We start from the raw sequence: 23,665 nt of genomic DNA on the forward strand, positions 1-23,665 counted from the left end.
GGAAAAGCAACAGTGCAAGTTTCCACACGTTGCTGAAGGCAAAGAGTAAGAGCAAAAGAGAACTCCAGTTGGAATGTTGAGTTTGTTCCTACAGTCTCCTCTTGATTTAAACACTCAGGACACACTGCATGAAATCATCATATAGGGGAAATTCACAACACCTTGTGGAGCAGTATCCCATCTTGGAAAGCCGTCTGTTAGAGCTCGCAGTTTGACGCAGCAGGTGATGTAGTGATTGAAGGTGATCTTGAAATTGGTGCTGTATCAGTTTGCTGTTGAAGTCATGGCTTGGGAACTCAATTGAAATCCCACTGTGGTCAGGGCCTTCTGCAGTTCCTGAGTATCTACTCTTCCACTCCAGTCACTGTCAAAACTGATGAACTGTTGTGTCCAGGCATTCAGAACAGCCCAGAGTTCTTAACATTCACTGCAACCCATTGTGCGTGACCTGTTTCTAGCCAGCATTGAATTCATAAGCTGACAAGTCTCCATATTAAAAGGTTTGTGCCAGCAGTGCCCGTGTCAGGCATCTCTGCAGTTCAGCAGCATCTATTTGTCCAGCTACAGCAGCAAAGGAACATACAGTGGATCCTGAGCTTGTCTGGGAAATGTAGGTCCTCCAAGACCCCCTCCATACCTGTCTGGGTAGTACCTGCTGATAGCACCAGAGTGGCCTGGGTACACCATGGTGCAAACTCTGCCACCTCCCTCACTTGTAACAGTATTTTAAGAATTCTTTTGCAGGGGGGCCTGGGTGGCTCAGTGGGTTAACCCGCTGCCTTCGGCTCAGGTCATGAACTCAGGGTCCTGGGATTGCGTCCCCCATCGGGAATCTCTGCTCAGCAGGGAGCCTGCTTCCTCCTCTCTCTCTCTGCCTGCCTCTCTGCCTACTTGTAATCTCTCTCTCTGTCAAATAAATAAATAAATAAATCTTTAAAAAAAAGAAAAGAATTCTTTTGCAGTGTTCTATTGAAATGAATGTAGAGTCTTATTAATGGGCAAAGTAAATCATCGTATAATATTAAATAGTAAATTGGGTGGTTTGTTTTCGAAACTAGAGAAACTGAGTTCAGGTCCCATCTTTTCCACAATTTATTAGCAGTGTGGACTGGAGTGAGTTATTTAACTTTTCGGGACCTCAGCTTCCTGTGCTGATTCCTTCACATTGTCTTTCCAAAAAAAGACCTTTAGTGGTCTTCCTAGTCTGGTCATGGCTTACTTTTTTTTTTTTTAATCTTCATCATCTTTGCTATTCTATCCTTCCCTATCCTTTATGCAATTACAGTTGACCATTTGTACAACTTGGAGGTTGGAGCACCAACCTCCCATGCAGTCAAATCTGCATACAACTTCTGACTCCCGAAAAACTTAACTACTAAGAGGCTACTATTGACCAGAAGCCTTACTAATGACATAAACAGTTCATTAAGACATATTCTCTATGTTGTATGTATTATATACTGTATTCATCCAGTAAAGTATGCTAGGGAAAAGAAAACGTTAAGAAAATCATGTGAAAGAGAAAATACATTTATAGTACTGTACTATAAAAAAAATCTGTGTATAAATGGATCTGTGCAGCTCAATCCTATGTTGTTCAAGAGTCATCTGTACTAATTTTTACCTAGTTCCAGGTGTTTTTCTTTTTTTCTTTTTTTAAGATTTTATTTATTTGAGATAGAGTGCATCCACTCAAGAGAGAGCAAGTACTCCCTTTTGTATGTACATGTACTTTTTTTCCTCTTGGATAAAACCTAGAAGTGATATGGCCAGATCACATGTTAATTGTATGTTTAACTTTTAAAAAATTACCAAATTATTTTCCAAAGTGATTGTACTATTTTTACATTCCTACCAGCCATAGGTATGAGTGCCAGTTTCTCCACATCCTCACCAACACTGGCAGTGGGCAGTTTTTAAAATTTTAGCCATTTTAATAGACATGTAATGTTATCTCATTGTGGTTTTAACTTTCATTCTCCTAATAACTAATAATGTTGAGCATCTTTTTGTTGTGCTGCCATCCAGGTATTTTCTTTGGTGAATTGATTGTTCAAATCTTTTGCCCATTTTAAAAATTAGATTTTTTGCTTTCTTACTGTTGTGTTCAGAGAATCCTTTATATATTTCATTACCAAATGTATGCTTCACAAAGATTGTTTTCCATGCTGGCTTCTTTCATTTTCTTAGTAATGTCTTAAAGATTATGTTTTTTTTCGTTTTGCTTGAGTTTATCAATTTGTTCATTTATAGGTTATGGTATATTTAAGACATCTTGGCCTAACTCAAGTAACTTTTCATGTCATCTGCATGGTCAAATTTATTGACATAAAGTTGTTTATTAATATTTACCTATTTTCTTCAATATCTGTAGCATCTGTAATAATGTCACTATTCTCATTCTTGATGTCAGTAATTTCTGCCTTCTCTCATTTATTTCTGATAAGTCTGGCTAGAGATCAATCAGTTTAGGTGTCCATTCTCAAAGAATGAGCTTTCCTGTTTTCCATTTTGTTGATATCTACTTCAATCCTTACTATTTACTTCATTCTGCTTACTTTGGTTTTAATTTTCCTTTTTTTATTTTGGAAGGTGAAGATATCCACTTAAAACTTTTCATCGCTTTTCATATAAGTGGTTGGTGCTATATATTCCTCCCTAAGTATTTCGTCAGCAGCATCCACAAATTCTAATATGTTGAGCTTACTCTTTCCCTCAGTTAAGAATACTCACTAATTTCCTATTGATTTTTTCTTTCATCCATGGGTTATTTAGCAAGCATGTTATTTAATTTCAAATATTTGAGTATTTCCTAAGGATATTTTTGTTAAGGATTTCTGATTTCATTCCTTTGTGATCAGATGACATACTTTGTATGGACTAGTTTTTAATTTATTGAGACTTGTGTTATGACCCAGAATATAGTATATTTTTTAAATGTTTTACAAACACTTGAAGAGAATTTGTATTCTACTGCTGTTAGATGAATAAATGTCGGTAGGTCAAATTGGTTCATAGTGCTATTCAAGTCTGCTTATAACCTTGTCGATTTTCACGCCTACTTGTTCTGTCAAGTGTTGGGAGGGATATTGAATTCATTTGCATGTCTTGAGTTTTTGCTTCATACATTTTAAAGATCTGTTATAGATATATAAGCATTTAGGACTGTTATGCCTTCTGATTAATTATTCTCTCTCAGTATAAACTGACTGTCTTTATTCCTGGTAGGATTCTTGGCTTTGGAATTTATTTTTTCTGACATCAATTTAGCCATTCCAGTTTTCTATCACTAATCTTACCCAGTTTTTTCTTTACTCTAATACATTGTAGTTTTCATTTCTCAAGACTTTTCATATGAAAGACCTTAGGAAAAATTATTTAACCACTCAATTTTCTTCTTTATTAAAAGGGCATAATAAAAGTACCTGGGGGACCTGGATGGCTCAGTCAGTTGAGCATCTGACTCTTGATTTTGGCTTAGGTCATGATCTTGGGGTTGTAAAATCAAGCTTTGCTTCTGGCTCCCTGATCAGCCAGGAGTCTGCTTCTCTCTTTCTCTCCGTCTACCCTTCCTCCCCAACATGTGCATGCATGCATGCTTTCTCCCTCTACCTTCCTCTCTCTCCAGATAAATAAATGAAATTTCTTAAAAAAAAAAATATACATATATATATATATATATACACAAACCTATACCATGGAATTATTTTGAGAATTAAATAAATATATCAAAGTGCTCACAATTAATATGTATCACAGTGTAAGTTCTGAATGAATATAATCTGCAGCTATTGTTCCTACTATTATGACTGCAATTTAAAAAGATATTTTTAAATCCATAATGTGTTGAAGCAGAGTTTTCTATTCATTTATATGCCCAGGAAATTTCTTGTTTGGACTTTAGTTATCTTCAATTTACTAAGCTAGAATATCATTATATAAACTCAAAACATACCTGTGTTTCATTTTATTGCCTTATGTTATTTATCATTCTTTTGTATTTAAGATCATGTACAAAGATACAATACATAGTGTCATTATCATATTTTTCAAATTTAGTGAGTATGCAACTCCAAAATTCTTTAGAATCATATAGTAGTTGTGAGTTCTCAACTGCACACTTTGGTTTATATATTGGACATATTGAGAGACTGAACAAATTAGTCATCTTTTTTTTTTTTAATCTAAAGAAGTAAAGATTTGCATTTAGTATTTTGTCTGGGTCCTTCACATTATCATCATTTATAATGAGTCATTTTTTTTTTCTCTCTTTCTTTCTTTCTTTAGATTGGGCAGCTGGCTTTTAAAGGAATGAGGAGACTCAATCGAATCCAGTCAATCGTGTTTGAGACTGCCTACAACACCAATGAGAACATGCTGATTTGTGCCCCTACTGGGGCTGGAAAGACCAACATTGCAATGCTTACAGTTTTACATGAAATACGCCAGCATTTTCAACAAGGTGTTATCAAAAAGAATGAATTTAAGGTAGGAAATTAACAAGTCAGACCACAAGTTTTTAAATTATAAAATTAAAATCATTTGTAGCTATACATATTAGATGAAATCTGGAAAGTTTTAAGGATATTATTAATGATGTCATGTAAAGATTGCTGCTTGATTTACTCTATTACTAGTAAGGCAGTCCCTATTTGTGTTATGAAAATCCTGTTACCCCTGTGAAACACTGAAAATACATTTAGCTTTGAAGCAGAACCAGTGTTCAAAGCGACGAGGCTATATAAACGAATCCCATTGTCCTTTAAATAGCTGCACACCTACCTAAGAAAGGTAAGTACTTTTCAGATATAGCTATTAAGATTTTTTTACTGCTATAGTCTGCAATTATATTTCACAATAAATTTTGATTTATATTGAATGCTCTGAAACAAATGACTTGTAGTTTTTGCTCGTTCATCAAGGTAATGTTTCTTTGGCACAGATTGTATATGTTGCTCCAATGAAAGCCTTGGCAGCTGAAATGACAAATTACTTCAGCAAACGTCTGGAGCCACTGGGCATTGTTGTGAAAGAATTGACTGGGGATATGCAGTTGTCAAAAAATGAAATTTTACGAACTCAGGTATGTTGTATACTTAGGTATTTTTTGTTTAATACCAATCCTTTTTTTTTTTTCAGGTAAATACAATACAAATATAATGTAATGAAATACTTTTATTTGTAATCACATATTACCTCTACAAAAGAGATTTTTGCTGGTGTTTTGTCCAATTTTATCCTTCTGACTTCTGTGATTCCTGCTGTGTCTTGAATAATGTTACATGCCTGGTATAAATTTTAAGTTCATTGACAGTAATGTTCTTTTAAAACAGTAGAAAATGAGAATGTGGATAAGACCGACTTCAATTTTAAGAGCAGGAAAATATATAGGTCCTTAAATGATCCCATTAGTATTCTAAATATTCTATAAGGCTGCTTAACATATAATAAAAATTTTTAGTCATTCTTTATTTCATCAAATAGGAAGTTACCATGTGCTTTATAAAGCACTATATTAGGTGAAATGCATGACAACAAAAATACTTAAGATACAGTTCCCACCTACAAGGATCTTATATTATGACTGAATAGGTAAAAACTATATTATTAGAGCTACACTAGATTATCATTAATTGGGTAGAATGTGTAAATAAGGTAATATTCATAATGCTTTGAAAAAATCCAACAATTGATAACTAAATATTAATGGGACAGTTCAGCCTCAGCAGTGGAGTGGAATGAATGAGGTAATATGCTGGCTGATCAGCCTGACATCTTTGCCAGCCTCTTTTCTGGCAGACAGTTGCCTGTCCTTCCTGGTTATCAAATGTGTATTTTAAACATTATATATACACTATGGAGTATTATGCCTCCATCAGAAAGGATGAATATCCAACTTTTGTAGCAACATGGATGGGACTGGAAGAGATTATGCTGAGTGAAATAAGTCAAGCAGAGAGAGTCAGTTATCATATGTTTTCACTTATTTGTGGAGCATAACAAATAGCATGGAGGACAAGGGGAGATGGAGAGGAGAAGGGAGTTGAGGGAAATCGGAAGGGCAGGTGAACCATGAGAGACTATGGACTCTGAAAAACAATCTGAGGGTTTTGAAGGGGCAGAGGGAGGGAGTTTGGGGGAACCAGGTGGTGGGGTGGGTATTGGAGAGGGCACGGATTGCATAGAGCACTGGGTGTGGTACAAAAACAACAAATACTGTTAACGCTGAAAATAAATTTAAAAAAATTATACCTGATATGTAATTAATACTATTAGAGTTTAAAGTCATGACTTGGGGAATGGGGAATTGGAGAAAGCTGGTCAAAAGGTATGCACTTTCAGTTATGAGAAAAATAAGTACTAGAGGTAAAATTTACAACTTGATGACTATATCTAACTCTGCTATATGATATGTAGGAAAGTTTTTAAGAGAGGAGATCCAAAGAGTTCTCATCACAAAGAGAATTTTTTTCTTTATGTTGTATTTACATAAGATGATGGATGTTAACTAAACCTACTCTGATAATCATTTCACAGTATATGTAAATCAGGTCATCATATTGTACACCTTAAACTTATACAGTAATGTTTTGACAGTTATTTCTCAGTGGAACTAGACAAAACAAAAATGGGCAGAGGAAGTGAATAGACATTTTTCCAAAGGAGATATACAGGTGGACGGTAGGTATATGGGAAGATGGTCAGCATCACTAATCACCAAGGAAATACAGATCAGAACTATGAGATATCACCTCACACTTGTTAGAATGCCTTTTACCAAAAGGAAAGAGATAAGAGGTGCTGGAAAACATGGAGAAAAGGGAACTCTTGGGCACCTTTAGGGGAATGTAAATTGGTACAGTCATTGGAAAACAACATGGAGGTTCCTCAGAAGATTAAAAATAGAACTACCATATGATCCAGCAATTCTACTCCTGGTATATATCCAAAAGAAATGAAATTAGGGTCTCAAAGATCCTATGTTCATTACAACATTATGAACAACAGCCAATAAAAAAAGAATTCTAGAGTTTAAAGATTTATTGGTGAAGATCAGATCCCTATTTCAGTTATAGCTTGATAAAAGGCAGTGATCAGGATGTAAATCTGGTTATTTTAAATATCCTTTTTATTTTATGAAATAATATAGGAGAGTATATTAATGTTCAGACTCTGTCACTGACAGCTTTTTAAAAAGCTGTACTTTGACAAATGATTTTGTATTTCAGAAAGAGATAGCAGAAGGAAAAATGTAATAGAACCAACAACATAGTTTTTGTATTTATGGTATGCAGAACTTTATCTTTTCCCATTTACATTATAACAGAATCTCGGATTTATTTACTTTGTTAGCATAAATAGATTTTTTTTTAAAGATTTTATTTATTTATTTGATGGAGAGAGAGATCACAAGCAGGCAGAGAGGCAGGCAGAGAGAGAGGGAGAAGCAGGCTCCCTGCTGAGCAGACAGCCCGATACGGGACTCGATCCCAGGACCCTGAGATCATGACCTGAGCCGAAGGCAGAGGCTTAACCCACTGTGCCACCCAGGCGCCCCCATAAATAGATTTTTAACTGAAGAAAATGATCAGTCATAGAGAAAACATTATTTGAATTTTTACTACATATTTATAAGTTCAGGTAATGGACACAGGAGCTTGACCTTTCTTTTCCTTCAGATTTTCAGCTTCAAAATTAATTTTAAAATGTATATGTACTTCCACTACTGTTAATTTAGATCTTTTCATTGAAAAATTTTAATTTTGAGATAATGTAAAAGAATTTTTATTTTTTTATAAAAAGTACATAATTTTGTTAAATATTTTATCGGTGATAACACTGAGTAGTAAACTAATATTGTTATTATTCTGTCATCATATATTTTGGCTTATATTTCCTAACTGTGATATATGGTTAGATTTTGAAAACCAGACTAGGGACACCTGGGTGGCTCAGCCAGTTGAGCATCTGCCTTCGGCTCAGTTCGTAATCCCAGGGTCCTGGAACTTAGTCCCTTGTTGGGCTCCTTGCTCAGGAGGGAGCCTGCTTTTCCCTCTGCCTACCACACCCCCTACTTGTGTGCTCTTGCTCTCTCTCTGACAAATAAATAAATAAAATCTTTAAAAAACAGACTAATATGTGGAATCTTCATTAATTACTTTGGCTAAAATTAATGTTAATTTCCAACTTGTGTTTTTTCCCATTGCCTTGAAGGAATATGAGTCTCTTATTAGTGATATATTTTCTTTTGTAGTGATTCTTTTTTTTTTCTTTTTGTAGTGATTCTTTGGGTTAGCATGCCCAAAACTTCATCACCTGACACCCTCAGCTACTCTAGTTACTGCTTTTCAGCCACTAGAGCTCTGCATACTTAGGAAATCCACTCATTTAGGAAAAGCCTCAAACTTACAGATTGGGTTCTATGTGGCTGAATCTTTTTCAAAATAGATTTTTGTTCAGATGTCAGCTTGCTTTTTTGCTTGGGACTCTTGGGTTTTCTCCCATAAATATATTAGTTTTCACTCAAACATCTGGGAGGTTTCCATATTGCTGGGCTTTTCATTTTAATTTTCAAGCTGCTTTTTTGGTTCTGAATCCTAGCTCTGAAATCTGATTTCTGGCATATTTTGTCAGTGAGTCTGTGGTTTTTTATAGCTATAGCAGTGAGTGTGGGGTCATACTCTTAGGTAAGTAATTTACAAACAGGTAATTCTTACCCCTTTCATTTGTAGTTTTGACATTACTTTTCTCTCTTTTTACCACTTTCTGATGCCGTCCTGTTTCTCACAAGTTGTTTTTATTAATTGTATACAGCCAAGTATTTTATAATTATCTGCAGGGATTGATACTACAGACTTGCTCATATGCCATTACTGGAAGTAGAATCCAATATCCCATTTTTTTTTATTATTGCATTTATTCATATTTCAAAAGCACTAATTTTCTTTTCCTAGCAGTGAAGGTAGGAAGCTTATTTTTAAAAATTGAACTTCTCTTTTAAAAGTTAATCCACACCAAAAACCATAAGATACCTAGGAATAAACCTAACCAAGGAGGTAAAAGATCTGTACAGTGAGAACTATAGAACACTTATGAAAGAAATTGTATGGAGCACTGGGTGTGGTGAAAAAATAATGAATACTGTTTTTCTGAAAATAAATTAATTTATAAAAAAATGAAGTTGTAGAATACACAATGGAAAAACATTACATGCTCATGGATTTAGTGTGTGATTTTTACTTTCATAATGTTTTATAAAGGCATATAGAGTAACAAAATTTGACTTTTAACAAATTGTCTTTATTAAAAATAATTTTTTCTGCAATTTGAACCACTCTCGAGTAGTTGAGACCATACCTATGATATACTTACCTAAAGAAATGAATTTTGTATTCTGATGGGTACAATGAAGTTTAGGGAAGAAATCAAGTCTGTTTGTTCCTCTTTTATTGCTTGCAAGTCTAGCATTAAGAAATTTTCTGCAAATGATAAATTCAGCTTTGGCAGTCTCATTTCATTGTTGTGCCAAATCCAGGGCTCTTCCTCTGTATATTTCTACTTTAGTCTTTCTACACACCATTAACAGACTTTTTAAAAAATTTTAAACCCTGCACTGATTTGGTTATTCTTACTACTATACAGCAGCAACTCTCAAAATGTGGTACAGGAACATCCTGTTTCCTAAGATCTTTCTGGACATCAGCAAGATTAAAACCAATTTTCATAGTAACGTTATTTTTTTTCAAAGCTTTTATTTATTTATTTGAGAGAAAGAGAGAGAGAGCATCAGCAGAAGTGGTAGGGGCAGAGGGAGAGGGAGAAACAGGCTCCTGGCTGAGCAGGGAGCCCAACATAGGGCTCGATCCCAGGACCTTGAAAATCATGACTTGAGCTGAAGGCTGACACTTAACTTGACTGAGCCTCCCAGCTATTTTTATAGTAACATTATGATGTTCTTTTCGTTCTTATTTTCTCATAAGTATATAGTGGAGTTTTCCAGAATCTGCCTAATGTGTGATGTTATCAACAGCTAATGAAGTGACTGCTTTCTATTTTTGTGTTGTAAAAATTTCTCAGTTTCACTTTCTAGTATAAGAAATTGAGGGATGGATGGATGAATGGATGGATGGATAGACAGAACAAACCTACAAATACAAGAGCTCTTCGGGGCCTCAATAATTTTAAGAGCGCAAAAGAGTTCCAAAGCCAAAACATTTTGAGAACCACTACCTGTGTAAGACAGTGGATTATCTTCACAATCTGGTGAAAACCAAACTTGTTTAAACTTTAGGTCCCAACTACTTCCTAATACAAACTACAGCCATACAGAGCATTTTTGCTTTTTCTAAAGTAACATTGCTTGGATAACACTTTCTTGAATAAACATTACTATTTTATACGTTTTCTCATGCATTTTCTCTTTTTCATAATATGGTTCTTTATTCATTGACATTTGTCCAAATCATTCTTCCAAACTCAGTTCAGACCTAATGAGTACTTTTTTTTGCCTGAATTCTATAGCACCATTTATTTATATTCATAAAGTAAGACCTACTCCACAAAGTCTGTGGTTTGGGATCTGGTGTGGTCTTAGAAATCTGGACCACTCTTAAATAAAATTTTGATTGCTCCTGTACTGTATCTAGCTGTGTTGTTGATGAGAATGAAAGAGTATTTATGGAAAGACAAGGGAGGTGTCACTTGAATTGAAATTATGAACCAATCACTTTGCTAAGTGCACGATGTGTATCCTCACTCATCTTAGAAGAACGTTATTGAGAAGTGTCTCCACTTTACGGTTACAGAAAGTTAAACATCAAAATCTGCTTAGATTTTTATGTTATATTGTCAAAAGATTTATGAACATCTCCCTACCCTGACCCCACCCTTTGCTTATTTCTGAACTTTCCTAGATCTGCTCTGTGTCTTGTGTCATGTTTGTTAATTCTGTAAGGGCAGGGGCCATGTACTTGGCCTCAGTAATAGTTTATAAATTGAACCTCCTCTCTTATCTTTTCTCTTTATTCTGCTCCAGTATAAATATAGCCCTACTATCATTGATGCTAATTTTTTGTAGACCTGAAACTGCGTGGTTACTAACCTCTTCACCTTATCCTACTATCTATTCTCTTGAATTCTCAAAGATTAATAGACTGTGCCGTCACCACTGCATTTGAGATGGGGCTGCAGAGAGCAAAAGCAGGACTATTGCAGACCATTAGGAATATAGACATACTAAACTTTTATTTTTGAAGTTTTAATTTGTTGCTTTCCTTACTTTTCACTTATATAATTTTAATAGCTTTTTAATGATTCCCCTTGTAATGGTAAATAAGTTTCCCAGTAATTAATATAATTAAACATAATTTTGGAACTCCTCTGTTGTTTAAAAAAAATATTTTCAGTATTGTTAGTTTGTCTTTATTTTTATAATATGGGAAACCAAATTAATTTCATTTGTACATTCTCTGTCATGCTGTTCTGATCATATTATTCTCTTGCTCATAAACTTTCATTGGTTCTTTATTGTTTATTGAATTAAATCCAACTACCTAGCTTGTTAAGAACCTTGTATAAATTAAGTATAATATGAGATGTGATTTGCTTTGTAGTTCACTAGGGACTGTCAGGTCTAGTAGCAGTTATGATTTTATTGAGGTTTGAATATAAAATTTCCATTATAAGACAAAATTACATAATTCTCAGATTTATTGTTATGAAAAAATAGTCTGTGTAGACAACAAATACCTATCTCTCATCTTCAGCTGAAAAACCACTTCATGCAACCTCGAAGAACTCAGTAAATTTGTCATCCATGAAAACATCAATTTCTCTTTCCAACTTTTATTTTCCATTGTTCTTCATCTATGTTTATTTTTTTAATTTTATTTTTTCAGAGTTCCAAGACTCATTGTTTATGCATCAGTCAGTGTTCCATGCAATATTCTTCATCTATATTTAATTTCCCACTTATCCCCCTAATTGTATCATTTGCAAAGAGTTATTTTACAATATTCATTGTCTTCTAATGGTTTCATGTGACAGTTGTGCTTTCCCTTACACCCTGTCATTCCGCATCTCAGATTATCCTTTCTGCATCCCTTCCTGGTATCATAGCTTCAGTGTTCCTTTGAGCCTCAGTGAAAATACTGGTCAGAAATTTTAGAAAAGTTTCTCCTGTCCTGGGAGTGGCTTTGTATTAAAGCAGAGCATGCGTCCTGACTTCTGAAATCATTCTCCTTTTTCTTTTCTATTTGTTTGCTCATCCTTATGCTGGGCTGAGTTTATCTGTGCAACTTTGGGAGTTGGAATAAGCTATTTTAGGTTTTGTTTGTGTTTCCCTTTTGGCTGTGCATGTAGGGAGATTCTGTTCAAATCTCTTAGGTGTAGGAAACAGCAAACAGAACCCTGAATCTGTCATATTATTCTGTTTTCGAGCTCTGGCCACCTTGGTTGGGAGACTATGTGTGGTGTGCATATGCATGTGCTCTTGTCACACTCCCCTGATACACTCTTCTCTCATGACGGTTTTTATTGTATTGAGAATATACAGATACTTAGGAGTAAAGGTAGGAACAAAGGGGAGTTGGAAAAATGGGTCAGAAATTACATCATGTGTTGGGGTTTACCTGCATATCTGTGTGTTATATGTTTAATTTACCGTTGCTACTTTCTGTATAAAATCTGAGAATGTCTTTATTTCATCTCAGTTCCTGAAAGATATTTTTGCTGGATACAGACTTGTACATTGTCAGTTCTTTCAACGCTTGAAAAATACGCCACTTTTTTCTGGCCTCCCAAGGTTTCCAGAGAAATAGCCACTGTCATTCAAATTGTTCTTCCTCTGTAGGTAACATGTTTCTTTTAAGATTCTTTCTCTGTTTCTAGTTTACAGAAATTTGAATATGGTATGTCGAGTTGTGGATTTGTTGGGTTCATACTGTTTAGTGTTTGTTTAGCTTCTTGAGTCTGTAGGTTTGTCAAATTTGGGACACTTTGAACTTCTCTTTCTTCAGCCCATCATTCTTTCTCCTCTCCTTGGACTCCCTGGATAAGAATGTTAGATCTTCTGTTACAGTCCCACAGGATGCTGAGATCAGTTCATTTTTTTAAACCTATTTTCTCGTTGATGTTCAGATTTGATAAATTCTATTGATCTATCTTTGAGTCCACAGATTTTCATCTGTGTCTGTATTCTTGCTATTGAGCTCTTGCAGTGAGTTTTTAATTTAGGTTGTTACAGTTTTCATTTTTAAACTTTCTGTTTGGTTTTTCTTTTCTGAGGCTTTTTTTTTTCCCCCAATGATGTCAAGTAAGATCGAAACTGCTCCCAGAAGAATTTTTCTGGCAGTTGCTTTAAATGTTTTGTCAGGTAATTCTGACAGATGGGAAGGTAAATAGATGTAATATAACAAGTTAATATTTTCTCAGCAGACAGTTTTGTATCTGAGCACATCAGAGGATAAAATAACTTCTAAGAATAGTGAGTTTGGTTTTAAATATGTTGAACATGGGAAGATTGTTGAAGTTTATAAATATAACTGAATTGCAAGGACAGAGTAGTCCAAAAGGACTCTAGAAACATTCCTGGAATTTGAAATATAATGATATTTAGTGGGTTTTCATTATGTAATTCCTAATGTATCTGGTGAAATGTGTTAAATGCTCTCTATCTAGAGATTAGGATTTCCTGAATCTCATTAACTTTGTCTTCTTTGCTCTGCAAAAGATTTAATTTTTTTATAGGAGTGTATTAAAACACACACACACACACACAGAGAACAGCAAAATGATATAAACTAAAGGTTAGGTAAGAGAGGTAGTAGGGTAAAGGAAAATAAAGACCAGGTTAAATAGAGAAGCCAAGAACAAATGCTAATACAATAATACATTTAACAAAGTTGAGGAAGGTTTGACCAATTTTATACATCACAATGACCATTTGCTTAAGAGAAGCCATTCTTGAGAATAACAGACAAAAATGTTTCTCAAGGGCCCTTAAAGAGAGAAAAATCAGTAATCTAATAAAACAAATCTTCAATAGCATCTCCTAATTTGTGGCCTTCCCTTTGTTGCCTATTTGTCAGAAATTTAGAACCCTGGAAAAGGAACTCTTCTAGGATAAAATAGGAAATAATGTAATTGTGGTGCATCCTAAGCCTTGAAACAAACTTATGATAGGCATTTCAGTTTTATTTTCTAAAACTAATGCTAAGCAATATAGGAATAAAATGGGGCCATTTTACTATTAAAACTGATTTTCAGTTTTTGAGACATAACATTTTATTACAATTTTTTAAAATTCTGCTTTGTTTCATTTTATGTAATTTAAGTGAAAAACTGAGGTCAGCAATATTTTTATTGGTCCTATGAATGAATCATTGACCTTGAGGTAGATTTAATGTGTTAAACCTGGACTTAGAGGTGAGCAGGAGGGAATGGCCTAAAGAGTGGTGTTCTCAGGCATGTTTGGATCGTAGACTAGTGAAAATCTGATCACAGGAATTTAAATTGGGGATGCAGATAAACACAAAAATATAAAAATTTGTATAGTCTGTTGTAATAGTTCACTCCACTCAGATGAAACAATCGTAGCCAAGTTAACCATTCTTTTGAAAGGAGAGGGTACTGTGAATTACAATCTTGGAGTCTCTTTGTTGGATAAATCAGCCATTAAAATCTGTACATACTTTAATTGGCCCTCAATTTTAGTTAGAAGAACACACTATAGATTTTAACTGCACTGGGCTGACACTTGCTGGTTGCTTTCTCATGTTGAAAATCAAATGTTTTATATAAGAGTGATGAAGTATATATTATTAGGCATTCACTTATATATTGAATCGTTATATTGTTAGCTATGATGCAAAACAGTTGAAAAAGTTTCATAAACTTTATTCAGTCAAAAGTGTGCAATTATGAAGCGATGAAGATCTGATCAGTGAGATTCTGATTTTGTAGAAATTAAAATGATTCTTGAAAACTCCAGGGTAAATATTTTTCATGAATCTTATGATACAGCTTCCATTTTTCATAGATTATTGGCATATAGGCAGAAATACATGATAATTCTGGGAAAACTGGATTAGCTTGGCAGACATAGTTTACTTTACAGTTGCTCTAAAACTAGGGTACCTTGATAGGATAGGGACATCATAATTCAGACACATCAGGTTTCTTCCCCCAAGGCATCTGCAGAAACGTAAGAATTTCTACATCCTTTTTTGTATTTCTTTTTTGAAATTGTGGATTTATTCTTGTCACTTACCTCTGAGATTTTTTAAAATACCTGCTTAAACAATCTGCTGAATGAAAACATTCTATGTTAATTTGAATACTTTCTTGAACAATACCAAATGTTTATGTTTTTCTCCATAATTTGATATGGTGTGACATCTGAGAAAATACAGGTTTATGAGATCCTGAGAGCTTGATAGGTTAGGGCAATTTGTTATGTTCAAGTAGTTCTTGATTTGAAAGCCAGTTTTCCGTTGTTTGGGGCAGTTATTTTAGTCAGTAGTGCAGGCAATTATTTTCAAAAAGGCTCTTGTCTCACAAACACTGCATCAGAATCACGAAGTTGCTGTAAACGAAAAATGCAGCACACAGCTGGTTAATTTTAGGAATTGTAGGGAGCTGTGGTTTCTGTAATTTCTGTGACTGATCTAAGTAGCTTCTTTTGAATTTGTAGTTTATGCATGTCTGTAAAAATTATTTTTATATATCAAAACTGGCATATATGAAATCATATTTTTGTAGAGCTTTGTGCCTCTACAGCCATAAATAGGTTTTATAAAGAAAGCTGAATGTACATTGATTTGAACCTTGGTTGAAATCATCACATAGAAACATTTACTGCTTGTTTTTCTTGGATTATCATTATCAAAGTCACAAGAACATTAGACGGCATGCCTTAATGGAGTATGATATACATTATGTGAGATACTGTAGTTTAGACCATTTTGTATCCCAAATGTCATTTTCCATATGTTTTCTTGTGTAGTTTTATAACTGGAGCTCTGTGACACTTTTTTAAGATCAGAGTGAATTAAATGTTAATTTTATTTTGAGAATTTTCATACTTAACGATTTTTTTCTGACTTCAAAAGGATAGTATGCTCATTGTAGAGAAGTGAAAAAAAATATAGAAAATTACAAAGTTTAGCATATAGCCTCTTTAATCGTTTTTCTAGGCAAATATATAAAACTTTAAAAAATGAAAGTTGATTGTATATTATTTTGTTATACTTTTTCCAGTAAACATATTTGCATATCATTGAGTATTTGTTCATATTGCATGGCATTTGGTAGCTACACAGTGTTCCTTTTATTGAATACACTAAGTTAACTGTACATTTCTGGTGACTTTTACTTAAGAGCTTATTTATTGTTATTTACTTATATTTATTTACTCATTCACTCACGGTGGATTGGACACTGAGGAGAAAGCAAATGGGATATCTCAGAAACTAAGTGGATAGTGTCAAGAACAAACCTTTCTCTTCTAGTGCTTGGATTGATTCCTCATGTACTACAAGTTAAGGGATTCCTTTACACTGACATTTATCAAACTATCACAAATGCCTTCTTCAGTTTTTACCATCAACATAGACTTCTATTTCTCTGAGTTCAGAGAGTGATTGGATGTATTCCCCTTAAAAGTCTTCTTTGTCTTATCTGTTGCTATGTGATAGGCATGCATGTAATAATCCCCCCTAGAATTACTCGTAGGATGAGCCATGGAGTATCCAGTTATTAGTATTCTTGATTATAACTCTTTTTTCCCTCTTCTCCTCTTCAAAGCAAATCTAAATGCAAGCTGATCTTGGAACTGCTAAGTTTAAAAAATAAAATAACCAACAAAAATTATTTCCTGTGGTATTCTAATTCTCGTTATTGTTCAATTTACATGTTGTAAATACTTCTTTTTTTATATTTTAAAGAACTATTAAGCACCTTATCCAGTGTAAGTCATAGTGCTTTGTATTCTGGATTCACCTGTGTTTAAGGCAGGTCTTGGCCTCAAAAGCCGAATCCAAAAGAATATCAATGCCCTCTAGTCTTTCCTATTTGTGTTAAAAACATTATCATGATATAGTGCTTTGTTCACTCAAGTTATAGAAAAATAAAACATTCAAAATGTTTTACTGTTGTTATTTGAAATAATATGCAAAAATTTTTTAAGATAGTATCTTGCGCATAGTTGTCCTTCCGTCCCTTTCTGCTGCTTTATTGGGTTCTTTACACTGCATCTTACCCACTGTACCTCATGAGTAATAACCCCAGAGTATACACTTGATAATTTATGCTACATTGACTCTTCAAACTATACCCATTAGAATCAAAGAGAAGAGAAAAATTTGATGATTTCCCTCCATGTTAGAAATGACAACATAGTAAGTATAAATAGTATTTATTTGGCTGAAGTGGGATCCTTTGACTTTTCCCTTTGGAAGGACAGTAATCTGTGGAATTGATCCTGGGAGAAGACCTCTTATAGGCTTGGCTTAAAAGAAGGCTCTTGTGTTCAATTTTGACTGTTTTTATTAAAAGATAAAAGCTATGCATTCATTCCTAAAGTTGAGATTCATTCCTAAATTTCTTACTAGAAAAGAAAATAAAAATCATATTCTAAAGAAAGCACCAGAGACTACTACATGTTATTTTTAATGCATGTATACTGATCTTTAAACATTTTATTTTAGCTTTATTGAGGTATAACTAATGTACAAAAATCTGTACATTTTTAAAGAACACAATTTAAACAGTTTTGACATATGTGTATACCAGTGAAAGCATCAACACAATGAATGAGTATTCATCAGCCCTAAAATTTTCTTCACTTTCTACTCTTCCTCCACAACTGCCATCGCTAGGCAACCGCTGAAATGCTCTCTGTCACTATAGCTTTGTTTACATTTTCATTAATTTTGCATAAGTGGGTTCACATAGTGTGTACCTTTCTCACTGGCTTCTTTCACTCAACATAATTATTTTCATATTTATCCACATTGTTGCATTTATTAATGGTTCATTCCTTGTTACTTCTGTGTTACATTGGATATACTACAGATTGTTTATCCATTCAATTCTGATGAATTTTTGCCTTGGTTCTACTTTTCCCTATTACAAATAAAGCTGCTGTGAACATTCTTGTACAACTATTTATGTGGACATATGGCTTTCATTTTGAAGGTAGTACCTAGGAATAGAATTGCTGGGGATATGGTAGATACATGTTTAACTTTTGTAGAAACTATGAAACTGTAGATGGCTGTACCATTTTACATTTCTAACAGCAGTATATGAAAATTCCAATTCCTTCATATCCTGTTTTAACACCTATATGGTTATTCTTTATGGTTATTCTTTTTAATTTTAGTTGGCCTAGTGAGCATGTAGTAACATCTCTTTTTTTTTTTTTTTAATTTGCATTTCCCTAATGATGTTGAGCATCGTTTAATGTGTCTTTTAGCTATCTGTATATCTTCTTTGGTGATGTGTCTTTTCAAATTGTTTGCCTTGTTTGAAGTATTTTAAGTGGGTGGTTTGTCTTATTATTGAGTCACAAGATAGGTAAGACTCTAAATGCAAATCATGTGTTGACTCTGTGCTTTGCAATATTTTCTTCTAGTTAATGACTTGCCTTCCATGTTTGTAACCATGTCTTTCAAAAAGCAGATACTTCGTTTTTCTAGAGTCCTAATTTATTGACTTTTTCTTTTATAGTTCATGCTTTTTGTGTCCCATTTAAATAATATTTCCTAAGCCCAAGATAAGTAATTATTTTCTCCTATGATTTCTTCTAGAAATTTCATAGTTTTAACTCTTAGTTTTAGGCTATGACCCATTTTGAGTTGATTTTTGTGAAAGGTAGAAGTAAGGATTGAGGTTCATTGTTTTTGCATATGGATACTTATTTTGGCACCCTTTGTTGAAAAGGCTTATCTTGAGGCGCCTGGGTGGCCCAGTGGGTTGAAAGCCTCTACCTTCTGCTCAGGTCATGGTCTCAGGGTCCTGGGATGGAGCCATGCATTGGGCTCACTGCTCAGCGGGGAGCCTGCTTCTCCCTCTCTCTCTACCTATCTCTCTGCCTGCTTGTGATCTCTGTCTGTCAAATGAATAAATAAAAATCTTAAAAAAAAAAAGAAAAGGGTTATCTTTTCTGTATTGAATTACCATCACACTATTATTAAAAACCAGTTGCCCATATATATGTGGCTCTACTTCATGGATTCTGTTCTGTTCTGTTGATTTTGTGTGTTTATCACTGTCTTGATAACTCTAACTATATCATGTGTCTTGAAATCTTGTAGTGTGATCCTTTTACTTCGTCTTTTTTTTTTTTATTTTTTCAGAGTTGTTTTGGTTATTTCAGGTTTTATTTCCATATAAATTCTGTATGTTTTGGTTACCTTTTATAAATCTTCCCGTTACTGTGCAACTTTATGTGGTATCCACAGAGTAGAGAGAGAACAGGTTATATAAGTGTTAAATAGTGGATTGTAGCTGTTTATTTTTTGTTATTTTGCAGAACTTGCAGCCCCTGAAAACATTGCTTTAATGGCAATGCAAGACTAGCTGAAGAGAAATTTGAAATGTTTTGAAAAATAGGGGAAAGTTTCCCACAACACCCAAGGATTATAGATCCTATCTATTCTTAATTTCTTTTTAATACTTTACTTTTTTATTGCTTTTATGTCATTTCAACACATATTCTTTCAGCACAGGAAATTTAAAAATAAACAAAAATAATGTAACATACCAATTTATTACAAGTATATGCTTTCCATTTCTCATTTTCGTACTAAGATATATTATATTTGTATATTTAATGAAAGGGAGTATGGCATAATGGTAAGTTAAAGTTAATTGACTTTATACGTGTGGATTGTTTAGAATAGTGCTTGGCGTGTGATTTCTTAATAAGCATTAGATTTCTTTTAATAAAACCATACAAGTAAATTACCTTATATCTTATTTATTTAACAACATACCATAAACAGTGATTTGTGTTAGTAGATATATATCTACAACAATTTTAATGACATTAACTGGCCATACTAAGTGGATTACCAGTGGTTGTGAAAGGACCACACATACAGACCTGCTGTATTCAATACAAACCATGTATTCCTCATTTATTAAATTGGGAATATGGAGCACTGTTGTTCAATATGGTAGCCACTGGCCATATGTGACTTTGTAATTGAAATTAAATAAAACTTTATAAAATTAAAATTTGTCTCTCATTTGCGCTAGCCTCATTTTAGTGTTCAGTAATCACCAGTGGTTATCAAATTACATAATGCAGACATAGAACATTATTATCATCATAGTAAGTTCTATTGGACAGTGACAGGGTAGTGCTTAAAGGAAGCATTGTGGCAGTGTAGAGAATAGAAGCTGAAGCAGTGTATGTGCAAACATGTTTTTTCTTTTGTTATAGGACGGGTGTAGTTCCAGAATACAGAGGGTCCTGCCAAAAAGTCAACAAAACCAATCACTGCTAAGCCACTCCCCTGTCATAGAATTTAGGCTTACAGTCTCTGGGCTTCATTTTAAGGAAGTGTTTACATATATGAAGCTTTCTTGATTCTGAACCAATTTTGATACAATTCGCAACTGTAAAGTTGAGATATCTGTTTCCAACTTCCCAGGGGTCCTGGAGAGCCCTTTTCTATAGGTAATATACAACATTGTATGGATATAATATGGTTTATTTAACTCTTTCTTGGATGCTTATTTATAGTTTCCAAATGTCCTATTAGAAAAATGAAGGGGCACCTGGGTGGCTTAGTGGGTTAAGCCTCTGTCTGTGGCTCGGGTCATGATCCCAGGGTCCTGGGATCGAGCCCCGCATTGGGTTCTCTGCTCAGTGGGGAGCCTGCTTCCCTTCCTCTCTCTCTGCCTGCCTCTCTGCCTACTTGTGATCTCTGTCTGTCAAATAAATAAATAAAATCTTTAAAAAAAGAAAAAAGAAAAATCAAGGACTGTGCATGATTGGCTAGAAATCTGTACTAAAAAATACAACATATATAATAGAAATAAAATAGCCCACTAAGTTTTGAAAAATTGGTGTCAATGCTTAATGTTGAAAATTGCAAAACAATATTGTAGGGACCAACATTTTACTTTTTAAATTTTTATTTCATCTTGAGGGGGGACCCAACATTTTAGCACATGATAAAATTTGTAACTAGGAATAACATTTTCATTGATCTGTCATTTCATATTTTCCTCTTTAAAAAATTAATTTGGTGTTCTCCTTTTTTATCATTATCTATAGTCATATTAGAAACCAGCCTGTCAGTCTCTGTCTCTTTATATTATAAATATAGGCACTGAGATTACCATATTGCTGTTACTTATAATTTGCTCTGAAAAGCTCAGCATAGTTTTGCAACTCTCTTGAAATAATCATCCTCTCTCCCCCATCTCCCTCTCTAACCCAGTGGCTCTATTTGGTATGAAGACCTAAACATATATATAAATTTAAACTGCATGCTAATGAAACATGGAATAAAAAACTAAGAGGAAGTGAAAATGTTGCACAATGTAGATTTTTATCAGCACAAAAGATTTGTTTCAACTTCTGGGTTTTGTAAAGATCTGAACGTATGCACTGTAAAACTGACATTAAGATAAAATCATAAAAAACTAAAGTACTGTGTACCTGCTTCATAAATCAGTGGAGAATGCTAATAATTTGAAATCACTATTCACTAAGCTACTTTAGCATAGACACAATTTTTAAATCAGTTGAAAAAACTAGTCTTAGTGATGAAATCTAAATATTTTGAGATATGGTTTTAGTTTAGAAATTACTGTGGCATTTATATTTGTTATAATGTTGCGTGTTTCCCCAGTTGTCTTCATTTGTTTGGTTTTGGGATTTGTTTTTAATAGTACTTATTTCAGAATAAGAATAAAAAACAACCATAATATTCTTTTATATTTTGAAGGTAATTCTTGACAATGTAGGCTTAATTTTTCAAGTGACTGCACAAATATAATTAGTGTGTTTTTTGTGGCAGTAATGATTTTTTCAGTCCTTTATTAATATCTCGCTTTTTCTAGGGTTTTTTTCCCTATTTACGTTTTCAATTCTGTGTAATTAAGCAACTAATAACCAAAATGATTTTTTTTTTCACGATAGAGAGTGAGTGCAGAGAAGGGTAGGGGGAGAGGGAGCGAGAGAATCTCAAGCAGAGTCCATGCATAGCACAGAGTACTACATGACGCTTGATCTCAAGACCTCATTGAGCCGAAATCAAGGATTTGACACTTGACCTCCTGAGTCACCCAGGTGCCCCCCCCAAATGAAAATTTTAAGCTTCCTTTTAGTTAGAATCAAAAAAATGTAAATAGAACCTGAAGTCTGAAAGCAGCCAATTTTAAGAAGAATGATTAGTTTTAAAAGCTTTAACCCTGTGCTTAAGCATAGTGGAATTAGAAAGCTACCACTTTTAAAATCCCTGATGCAATGTAAGTATTATTTATCAGGACAACCATTTCCTGCTTATGAACGCATGCCATTAAGAAGTAATGAGAGTTCTATTTTGAAGAATGTCTCATTACTTTATTAGTAAGTAAGCTATAAATTACTTCGAAGCATCATGGAGTTCATAGTGTTGTTGATTATTTTTACTTTTGCGAGGTTTAATAGCTACTCTTAAAATATTTTAAAAGCTTTGAGTATAAAAGTCCTCTTTTTTATACACACACACACACCCAACACACACACACACACACACACACAACACACACACACATTTTTCTGCTTTTAACTATTTTGTTCTTCTTAATATAGTTGGATTAGAGGGGGTTCTGAGAGAATTGTAATTTTTGATGTATAAAAATCTGTTTTGTGAGTGCAAATTATGTATTGAGACTCTTTTCCTAGAGTATAATTTAAAAGCACTCAGCAATCTAATTATCTTTGCCTTTACTAAAAAAAAAAAAAAAAATTAGAATAACAACTTTGCCTTTTCCAAGAGTATTACTTTGCAGAAAAATAGCTTGTGTCTTTGTATTGTAAGTATTATTGTAAGTATTATTTATCAGGTGTATTGGTGAAGAGAGGAGTGGAGTCCTATTCTAATGGTTTCTATTTTTCTTTTTGTCTGTTTTATATCAATATTTAGTACTTTTTTCCCCTATTATGGGATTATTTTATATTCTTATGGACATTATGTAAAAACAGTAAAATATTACAAAATTCATTTTTAAATTACTTCAAGAGCCCTGCTTGCAAAGCCTATCATGCTAACTTATCTAAATACAGACCAAAAACCTATGAAAAACTTAGTGTTTTCTTCCTCTTAAAGTAGAATAATGTCTACTATTATAAAATAATGCAATGCATAGCATGCTTAAAAGCAGTCTAGTTTCCCTATAAACAAGGAAGCAGAAATAAATATCCAATATTTCTGATGCTCATTCTAAGTCTTGTTACATATTAAATTTCAGAAAAATCCTGCCCACCAGTAAGTTGTAAGATGGGAATTCGCTAACCACAAACATTAGTATCATTTTGAAAAATTACTTTTATCTTCTTCAGAAATATGACATGTCAAATATTAAAATAGAGTAGGTTATCTGTGGTCTTTTATAATTGCAGATCTCTCAAAGTGGGTGGTTTTCTTTAATTTTCAAAGGTTAT

The 23,665-nt window shown here is 33.7% G+C and overlaps 1 protein-coding gene and 1 pseudogene across 2 annotated transcripts in view; one reads left to right on the forward strand and one right to left on the reverse strand.

The window, feature by feature from the left end:
• The window catches only part of ASCC3 (activating signal cointegrator 1 complex subunit 3), a 338,051-nt gene that overhangs the window by 89,344 nt on the left and 225,042 nt on the right, over window positions 1-23,665 (forward strand). Inside the window, exons 9-10 of the mRNA XM_082731866.1 lie at window positions 4,288-4,488; window positions 4,943-5,083. Coding sequence (XP_082587992.1) covers window positions 4,288-4,488; window positions 4,943-5,083 — 342 coding nt within the window. The remainder of the gene's footprint in view (window positions 1-4,287; window positions 4,489-4,942; window positions 5,084-23,665) is intronic.
• Window positions 107-696, reverse strand: LOC309865501 (sorcin pseudogene; annotated as a pseudogene). The gene has a single exon. The product of its transcript is annotated as a sorcin pseudogene (transcript).

Source organism: Mustela nivalis, assembly GCF_964662115.1.
Source record: "Mustela nivalis genome assembly, chromosome: 5".
NCBI lineage: Eukaryota > Metazoa > Chordata > Mammalia > Carnivora > Mustelidae > Mustela > Mustela nivalis.